Source organism: Hippoglossus stenolepis, chromosome 9 (assembly GCF_022539355.2).
Source record: "Hippoglossus stenolepis isolate QCI-W04-F060 chromosome 9, HSTE1.2, whole genome shotgun sequence".
Taxonomy (NCBI): Eukaryota; Metazoa; Chordata; class Actinopteri; order Pleuronectiformes; family Pleuronectidae; genus Hippoglossus; species Hippoglossus stenolepis.
Genome location: NC_061491.1, coordinates 29,314,666 through 29,325,089, shown reverse-complemented (window position 1 = coordinate 29,325,089; position 10,424 = coordinate 29,314,666). Strand labels below are relative to the sequence as shown.

Here is a 10,424-nt window from a genome sequence, read left to right as displayed (position 1 = left end):
GCTCCAGATAAAGACGTCCATTCACGTGTGAGGAGCCGATGGCCTTAATGTGATGGAGCAGCTTCATTCAGAGCAGCAGGTCAGAGAGGACACTATAAACAGCCGGGGGGCATCGTCCTGCTGAGGAACCTTCACTACAGCGACTCGGCTGCTAACGCACTGGAGCAGGTCACATCGTAAATAAAGATGGACGACGCATCTTCAGTTTCTCTCATCGTACAAAAATGAAGCAAAAATATCTTTTACAAACGCTGCTAATTTGCACTTTTGACGTCATTTGCTGTCAGAGTCTGTTCAGTGGAGTGGAGCCGTGGTATCGAGGTCCCGCCCACACACGCTCTTAACCAATCAGGAGTCAGTCTCAGCTGTCAATCATCACGTCTCAGCCAAACTGATGAGAAACACTTGAACAAACATCAGAGAGAGAAGAACGAGCTGAAATGACAGAAACATCTTTGACAAACATTTATTTAACGTCCACTTTGATGTTTTAGTTTGGTCCATGTCCCATCTGCTAACATGGAGGAGGTTTGTGACCTATACCGCAGCCAGACACCAGGGGGAGATACAGAAACTTGGATGCCATCTTTATTTGCAGTCTGTCAGTCGCATCTAAAAAGTGCAGCACAAAACTGTAAATCAAGTCAATCATGTTGTTTATTTCTGGGCTGAGGTGAACGGACAGGTCAGCTCTGGAGGTCAGAGGTCATCAGGGTCTCAGGGGGTCCAGGTGACGGCCCTGACGACGGTCTGAGCAGCTCGCTGGATGTCCTGGTCCTCCTCTGTGGCCTCGCTCTGACTCTCCAGCAGGGGGAGCTGCTCCAGCAGGAGGCGGCGGCCGTCTGGAGCCTCAGCCAGCGAGGTCAGAGCCCGCAGGGTGTACACGACGAGGGCCTTCCTCCTCTGCCTCCTCTCCGCCTCCTCCTCTTCCTCCCGTCTCTGGTTGGAGAGCAGGCGGAGGAGGACGGGGACGACGTCCAGGTCCAGACACTGCTGCTTCCCTGCAGGAGGACGAGGGTCTGAACTGAAGTCAACTACAACTCCCAGGGTGCATTTCACTGACAAACTCACAGACCTTCACAGTCAGTTACTGAAGCTAGAGATCAAACCAATCAACTCTAATTTACACATCTCCATAGCAACAGCAGCTGAGGCACCTGGGTAATGTCGTTTTAGAGTCACCCAATAAGCTGGCAGACAATCAGTGATTGGTCAGTTAAAAGTTATTGTGTGTGTGTGTGTGTGTGTGTGTGTGTGTGTGTGTGTGTGTGTGTGTGTGTGTGTGTGTGTGTGTGTGTGTGTGTGTGTGTGTGTGTGTGTGCTTGTACCTGCAGTGATGATCACTGTGTACATGATGACTCCTGCAGCGTTTGCCTGAATCTCAACGTCTTCTTCCTGCAGCAGCCCGACCACGACAGGAAGTACCGCCTTCTCACACACCTGCCGCTTCCCGTCCTCAGGAACACTGAAACCAAAGAAAACAACCAACCAACCAATCAATCAACCAACCAATCAACCAATCAACCAATCAATCAACCAATCAACCAACCAACCCCAATCAATCAAACCAACCAACCAACCAACCAACCAACCAACCAACCAACCAACCAACCAACCAACCAACCAACCAACCAACCAACCAACCAACCAACCAACCAACCAACCAACCAACCAACCAACCAACCAACCAACCAACCAACCAACCAACCGACCAACCAACCAACCAACCATCAAACCAACCATCCAACCAACCAACCAACCGACCGACCGATCAACCAACCAACCAACCATCCAACCAACCAACCAACCATCCAACCAACAACAACCAACCGACCGACCGATCAACCAACCAACCAACCATCCAACCAACCAACCAACCATCCAACCAACCAACCAACCGACCGACCGACCGACCAACCAACCAACCAACCAACCAACCAACCAACCAACCAACCAACCAACCAACCAACCATCCAACCAACCAACCAATCAATCAACCAACCGACCAATCAACCAACCGACCGACCAATCAACCAACCAACCAATCAACCAACCGACCGACCGATCAACCAACCAACCAACCAACCAACCAACCAACCAACCAACCATCCAACCGAACAACCGAACCAACCAACCAACCATCCGACCGACCGACCGACCGACCGACCGACCGACCGACCGACCAACCAACCAACCAACCATCCAACCAACCAACCATCCAACCAACAGTGACACAGACAGAAGCAGTACACAGACCCTGCCCTTGTTTTTTACCTGAGCGCCATCATGGCTGCAGCCGCCTCTCTGCGGACGCTCGGCGAGCGGTGGGACAGTTTGTGTCCAACCAGCGAGACGCCATCAGAGGACAGAGCTGGAAGAGCGTCCAGCCTGGAGACGCAGCTGAGGGTAGAGAGGAGGAGCACCTGCACCTCCTCTTCCTCCTCTTCCTCTTTGAGCTTCAGCATCAGTTTAGGAACCAGAGACAGGAGAGCGTCTGCACCTGAAGGAGAACACAGGTCTGACCAAACCAAACCGTCTCCACACGCTCACAGCTCATCATCTGCTCTTATATACATATAGAGATAGAAATATAGAAATACATAGTACCAACTGTATGGAGGACTGAAACTGCCAAAAACAAAGATAAAAAGAATATAAACATACAACTTAATGTTTAAATGAATACGTCATTAATGAGAAGTCATTTTATAAATAAATGTAGAAATTAATTAGATAATAAGATGACAGCTCCCTTATTTAAATTATGAAGCAAGTTGAGGGAAAATTCAAAAGGGAAAATATAACACAAAAAGTAAGTGAATAAAAACGTTAATAAATGCTCATGTAGATAAATATGAGTACAAATATTGTTATTGTTTCAATATTATTCCTATATTAGTCCTCCACTCCTGCTCAGTGCCTCAGTTCAGGCGTCAAACAGCTTTTTTTATATTAAAGCGTTTGAAACCTTAAATCTCTGCAGAGTGGAAACATATTTTAAAAGAAACACTGGTAATATATCTTTATATTTTGTGAAATAATAATAATAATAATACTCTGTCGTGGTCTCGGACAGCGAGGGGCGAGCGTACCTGCAGGCAACAGGGTGAGACGGTTCAGGACCCGGTGGACGTTTGTCCTGCAGGAGGACGAGTGGTCGTCCAGGAGCTGAGAGAGGGGGGGGAGGAGGGAGGAGGAGAGCAGCGCCTCCCTGAGGGAGAAAACAAACATGTCACTAACTGTAAAGTTGATCTGATCTTACATTACAGAGAAAGAAGATTTTATCTGTGGACTTAAAATTAAATGTTCACCACTTTTGAGCATGTTGAAGGCTCAAGAAGCCAAATCATTTGGGTTAGAATAATAAGAAGAAGAAGAGCCAACATTAACTTCAATCTAAATTAAATATGTTGTAAGAATTTAGATATTATTGTTATAAATCATTGTTATTATAGTAATTGTTAGAGACAGACTGTTTCTACAGTTTCCGCATTTGTCCACCAGATGGTAGTGTTGTACTGTTGTTGTACTGATTATGCCGCGGAGGGGGGGGGGGGACCGGGAGAAACGGCTCCCAACCACGGCCACTAATCACGCACTACATTCCACGCCATCACGTGCAGCGCTGTCAGTGTCACTACGCACAGACTGATCTGTTCAGGGCAAAAACTAAAAATCGTCATGTTTTTGAGATGACGTCATTTAAAGTTGATCGTCGAACGTGTAACGTCAAAAATAGGCGACTTCCTGTTGCGTTGTTCCATAACGCTCCGCCATAACGCCTTTTTTGTGCCACTTTGTATAGCATCTATACAAAGTGGCACAAAAAAGCCGAACTGTTGTTGTACTGTTCCTAGAAAAAAAAAATGAAAAAACATATATATAAAAATATACCACTAAAGCCAAAATGGTGGGCTTCCTGTTTGGTCTAGCATATCTATCCAAGAGACTTATTTGTTTGTTATGAAAAGACACATGTCCCCATCGATTCTTGTACATGTCGGCCAATCGTGGTGTCGGGCTCCCTTTAGGGGCGCTAGTCAGTTATTTTGCCACGCCCATTGGCAAAATAACTTAATAATTCCTTAAAACCATATGAATATCTTCAGGGGGTCTGTTGATACACAAATGTAGTTTGCGGGAGGTTGAACCTCGAACACTGAAGTTACAGCAATTCCGTGTGTCAGCGAGTCCTGTATAATATTAATCTCTGCTTTTGATGGAAATTGAATCAAAATGTTCTTGTCTAAACTTTTTCAATTTTACAAAATTTGCAGTTTGTTTTTGTTCTGCACTTAGAAATGTACTTAAACGAACAAGTGAGTTTATCTGAGTTTATCTGAATTCATCAGAGTTTCTAGTACATTTATATTTATTTCTATCTGAGTCTACCTGCCGACACTGTGGCCGCTCAGCAGGTGAAGCAGTTTGCAGGTTTCTCCTCTGACTGACGGATCTTCATCCTTTAGCAAAACCTTCAGCTGCTCCAGGAAACCTGCAGAAGAAGAAAATCATGTTAGTACGACAAAGTGCACAAGAAGATTCAGCTTCATTTTCTCCAAGAATCAAAGGACACAGTGACGTCGCCTGCTGGTCAGTGAGCTGCTGCTCTGAAGACCAACCAACTTTCATGTCAGTGTGAATTTTTATTGAATTTACTTTTTTTTTTCTTTTAATTTGCATTCAATGAAATAGTTGTTGGGTTGTTATTTATCGTCTTGTGAAGCACTTTGTATGTTGTACAAATGATGTATGATTATTGTCAATATTAGTAATACTACTACTACAGTTATATGTTAACTTTAGCTCTGTAGGAATAATACGAATCAATCTTATTGTAGCCGAGCGTGTGCTTCTCTTCTGCGTCAGGCATCCGCCGGAAGAGGAGCTGCCACGTGGTTCTTGAATCGGGACAACACGCGCGTTTCTTTCCCTTCACTCGTCAAGTCTCTATAGTAGAACACACTTCCGTTAGAACCCCTTCAGAACAAGAGTCCCAACCGACACCCTGCTTATGACAGGGAATACCCACCAACCTTCCACAATAAAGCCACTCAATGAAAGAGCTTCCATTATCATCACTATAATTCAAATCCTGATTACTGTGACCTCCACGGACGGTCTGGTGGAGCCGCTCCGGGTCCAGCATCAGGCCGCAGAGAGAAGCCAGAGCCCGGCGCCTGCTGCCGCTGCCCGGCTGCTGCAGCTCCTCGAACAGCCGCGGCACGGCCCGGAGCCCGAAGGCCACCGGAGCCCGGCCCGGGTCCGGTCGACCCCCTGTGTCCCGGGACATGCGTCACGTTAAACACGTTCAAAACAAGAGAGAACCGGAGCACGTGGAGCAGGACGAGCGCTGCTGTTGCCTAGTAACCGCAAACATCACCTGACCACGATGCTGCGTTCTCGGACTGTAGGAAAGTCGGGTTTTATATTACAATAAGATCTTTTAGTGTCGATTTATATATTATATTTATTTTCCTGCTTATTAAGCCACACTGTTTTATTCTATTTGATTTAGTCACCTAACTTGTTGTCTATGGTATTATCTTATCTCATCTTTTTAAGTTCCTGTCTATGTGTGTGTGTGTGCGTGTTGTGTGTGCGTGCGTGTGTGTGCGTGTGCGTGTGTGTGTGTGTGTGTGTGTGTGTGTTAGAGCTCCAGATAAAAGACGTCCATTCACGTGTGAGGAGCCGATGGCCTTAATGTGATGGAGCAGCTTCATTCAGAGCAGCAGGTCAGAGAGGACACTCTATAAACAGCCGGGGGGGGCGGCATCGTCCTGCTGAGGAACCTTCACTACAGCGACTCGGCTGCTAACGCACTGGAGCAGGTCACATCGTAAATAAAGATGGACGACGCATCTTCAGTTTCTCTCATCGTACAAAAATGAAGCAAAAATATCTTTTACAAACGCTGCTAATTTGCACTTTTGACGTCATTTGCTGTCAGAGTCTGTTCAGTGGAGTGGAGCCGTGGTATCGAGGTCCCGCCCACACACGCTCTTAACCAATCAGGAGTCAGTCTCAGCTGTCAATCATGACGTCTCAGCCAAACTGATGAGAAACACTTGAACAAACATCAGAGAGAGAAGAACGAGCTGAAATGACAGAAACATCTTTGACAAACATTTATTTAACGTCCACTTTGATGTTTTAGTTTGGTCCATGTCCCATCTGCTAACATGGAGGAGGTTTGTGACCTATACCGCAGCCAGACACCAGGGGGAGATACAGAAACTTGGATTCCATCTTTATTTGCAGTCTGTCAGTCGCATCTAAAAAGTGCAGCACAAAACTGTAAATCAAGTCAATCATGTTGTTTATTTCTGGGCTGAGGTGAACGGACAGGTCAGCTCTGGAGGTCAGAGGTCATCAGGGTCTCAGGGGGTCCAGGTGACGGCCCTGACGACGGTCTGAGCAGCTCGCTGGATGTCCTGGTCCTCCTCTGTGGCCTCGCTCTGACTCTCCAGCAGGGGGAGCTGCTCCAGCAGGAGGCGGCGGCCGTCTGGAGCCTCAGCCAGCGAGGTCAGAGCCCGCAGGGTGTACACGACGAGGGCCTTCCTCCTCTTCCTCCTCTCCGCCTCCTCCTCTTCCTCCCGTCTCTGGTTGGAGAGCAGGCGGAGGAGGACGGGACGACGTCCAGGTCCAGACACTGCTGCTTCCCTGCAGGAGGACGAGGGTCTGAACTGAAGTCAACTACAACTCCCAGGGTGCATTTCACTGACAAACTCACAGACCTTCACAGTCAGTTACTGAAGCTAGAGATCAAACCAATCAACTCTAATTTACACATCTCCATAGCAACAGCAGCTGAGGCACCTGGGTAATGTCGTTTTAGAGTCACCCAATAAGCTGGCAGACAATCAGTGATTGGTCAGTTAAAAGTTGTGTGTGTGTGCGTGTGTGTGTGTGTGTGTGTGTGTGTGTGTGTGTGTGTGCTTGTACCTGCAGTGATGATCACTGTGTACATGATGACTCCTGCAGCGTTTGCCTGAATCTCAACGTCTTCTTCCTGCAGCAGCCCGACCACGACAGGAAGTACCGCCTTCTCACACACCTGCCGCTTCCCGTCCTCAGGAACACTGAAACCAAAGAAAACAACCAACCAATCAATCAACCAACCAACCAACCAATCAATCAACCCCAACCGACCAACCGACCAACCAACCAACCATCCAACCAACCAACCAATCAACCAACCAACCAATCAACCAACCAACCAACCAACCAATCAACCAACCAACCAACCAACCAACCAACCAATCGACCGACCGACCGACCGACCAACCAACCAACCGACCGACCGACCGACCAACCATCCAACCGACCGACCGACCAACCAACCAACCAACCTATCGACCGACCGACCAACCCGACCCGACCGACCAACCAACCAATCAACCAACCAACCAACCAACCAACCAATCAACCGACCAACCAACCAACCATCCAACCAACAGTGACACAGACAGAAGCAGTACACAGACCCTGCCCTTGTTTTTTACCTGAGCGCCATCATGGCTGCAGCCGCCTCTCTGCGGACGCTCGGCGAGCGGTGGGACAGTTTGTGTCCAACCAGCGAGACGCCATCAGAGGACAGAGCTGGAAGAGCGTCCAGCCTGGAGACGCAGCTGAGGGTAGAGAGGAGGAGCACCTGCACCTCCTCTTCCTCCTCTTCCTCCTTGAGCTTCAGCATCAGTTTAGGAACCAGAGACAGGAGAGCGTCTGCACCTGAAGGAGAACACAGGTCTGACCAAACCAAACCGTCTCCACACGCTCACAGCTCATCATCTGCTCTTATATACATATAGAGATATAAATATAGAAATACATAGTACCAACTGTATGGAGGACTGAAACTGCCAAAAACAAAGATAAAAAGAATATAAACATACAACTTAATGTTTAAATGAATACGTCATTAATGAGAAGTCATTTTATAAATAAATGTAGAAATTAATTAGATAATAAGATGACAGCTCCCTTATTTAAATTATGAAGCAAGTTGAGGGAAAATTCAAAAGGGAAAATATAACACAAAAAGTAAGTAAATAAAAACGTTAATAAATGCTCATGTAGATAAATATGAGAACAAACAGCTTTTTTTATATTAAAGCGTTTGAAACCTTAAATCTCTGCAGAGTGGAAACATATTTTAAAAGAAACACTGGTAATATATCTTTATATTTTGTGAAATAATAATAATAATAATACTCTGTCGTGGTCTCGGACAGCGAGGGGCGAGCGTACCTGCAGGCAACAGGGTGAGACGGTTCAGGACCCGGTGGACGTTTGTCCTGCAGGAGGACGAGTGGTCGTCCAGGAGCTGAGAGAGGGGGGGGAGGAGGGAGGAGGAGAGCAGCGCCTCCCTGAGGGAGAAAACAAACATGTCACTAACTGTAAAGTTGATCTGATCTTACATTACAGAGAAAGAAGATTTTATCTGTGGACTTAAAATTAAATGTTCACCACTTTTGAGCATGTTGAAGGCTCAAGAAGCCAAATCATTTGGGTTAGAATAATAAGAAGAAGAAGAGCCAACATTAACTTCAATCTAAATTAAATATGTTGTAAGAATTTAGATATTATTGTTATAAATCATTGTTATTATAGTAATTGTTAGAGACAGACTGTTTCTACAGTTTCCGCATTTGTCCACCAGATGGTAGTGTTGTACTGTTGTTGTACTGATTATGCCGCGGAGGGGGACCGGGAGAAACGGCTCCGAACCACGGCCACTAATCACGCACTACATTCCACGCCATCACGTGCAGCGCTGTCAGCATCACTACGCACAGACTGATCTGTTCAGGGCAAAAACTAAAAATCGTCATGTTTTTGAGATGACGTCATTTAAAGTTGATCGTCGAACGTGTAACGTCAAAAATAGGCGACTTCCTGTTGCGTTGTTCCATAACGCTCCGCCATAACGCCTTTTTTGTGCACAAAAAAGCCGCACTGTTGTTGTACTGTTCCTAGAAAAAAAGAAAATGAAAAAAAACATATATATAAAAAAATATACCACTAAAGCCAAAATGGTGGGCTTCCTGTTTGGTCTAGCATATCTATCCAAGAGACTTATTTGTTTGTTATGAAAAGACACATGTCCCCATCGATTCTTGTACATGTCGGCCAATCGTGGTGTCGGGGCTGCCCTTTAGGGGGCGCTAGTCAGTTATTTTGCCACGCCCATTGGCAAAATAACTTAATAATTCCTTAAAACCATATGAATATCTTCAGGGGGGGGGGTCTGTTGATACACAAATGTAGTTTGAGGGAGGTTGAACCTCGAACACTGAAGTTACAGCAATTCCGTGTGTCACAGCGAGTCCTGTATAATATTAATCTCTGCTTTTGATGGAAATTGAATCAAAATGTTCTTGTCTAAACTTTTTTCAATTTTACAAAATTTGCAGTTTGTTTTTGTTCTGCACTTAGAAATGTACTTAAACGAACAAGTGAGTTTATCTGAGTTTATCTGAATTCATCAGAGTTTCTAGTACATTTATATTTATTTCTATCTGAGTCTACCTGCCGACACTGTGGCCGCTCAGCAGGTGAAGCAGTTTGCAGGTTTCTCCTCTGACTGACGGATCTTCATCCTTTAGCAAAACCTTCAGCTGCTCCAGGAAACCTGCAGAAGAAGAAAATCATGTTAGTACGACAAAGTGCACAAGAAGATTCAGCTTCATTTTCTCCAAGAATCAAAGGACACAGTGACGTCGCCTGCTGGTCAGTGAGCTGCTGCTCTGAAGACCAACCAACTTTCATGTCAGTGTGAATTTTTATTGAATTTACTTTTTTTTTTCTTTTAATTTGCATTCAATGAAATAGTTGTTGGGTTGTTATTTATCGTCTTGTGAAGCACTTTGTATGTTGTACAAATGATGTATGATTATTGTCAATATTAGTAATACTACTACTACAGTTATATGTTAACTTTAGCTCTGTAGGAATAATACGAATCAATCTTATTGTAGCCGAGCGTGTGCTTCTCTTCTGCGTCAGGCATCCGCCGGAAGAGGAGCCGCCACGTGGTTCTTGAATCGGGACAACACGCGCGTTTCTTTCCCTTCACTCGTCAAGTCTCTATAGTAGAACACACTTCCGTTAGAACCCCTTCAGAACAAGAGTCCCAACCGACACCCTGCTTATGACAGGAATACCCACCAACCTTCCACAATAAAGCCACTAAATGAAAGAGCTTCCATTATCATCACTATAATTCAAATCCTGATTACTGTGACCTCCACGGACGGTCTGGTGGAGCCGCTCGGGTCCAGCATCAGGCCGCAGAGAGAAGCCAGAGCCCGGCGCCTGCTGCCGCTCCCGGCTGCTGCAGCTCCTCGAACAGCGCAGCCCCGCCCGAGCCCGAAGGCCACCGGAGCCGGCCGGGTCGGTCGACCCCTGTGTCCCGGGACATG

The 10,424-nt window shown here is 46.2% G+C and overlaps 1 protein-coding gene and 1 pseudogene across 2 annotated transcripts; both read right to left on the bottom strand.

Annotated features, from left to right (window-relative positions):
- Positions 1-482: 482 nt before the first annotated feature.
- Positions 483-5,366, bottom strand: LOC118114729 (radial spoke head 14 homolog). 2 transcript variants are annotated; one of them, XM_035165347.1, is made up of 6 exons: positions 5,104-5,366; positions 4,393-4,495; positions 3,093-3,211; positions 2,275-2,500; positions 1,329-1,465; positions 483-1,001 (listed from the first exon to the last, which is right to left on the bottom strand). In XM_035165347.1, exons 1-6 carry the CDS (start codon positions 5,291-5,293, stop codon positions 718-720), a joined length of 1,059 nt encoding a protein of 352 aa, XP_035021238.1. In that variant the 5' UTR covers positions 5,294-5,366; the 3' UTR covers positions 483-717. The 2 variants fall into 2 exon arrangements, with proteins under 2 accessions (XP_035021238.1, XP_035021239.1); XM_035165348.1 differs by having other exon boundaries at positions 5,110-5,366.
- Positions 5,367-6,144: 778 nt separating this feature from the next.
- Positions 6,145-10,423, bottom strand: LOC118114728 (annotated as a pseudogene).
- Position 10,424: the final 1 nt, after the last annotated feature.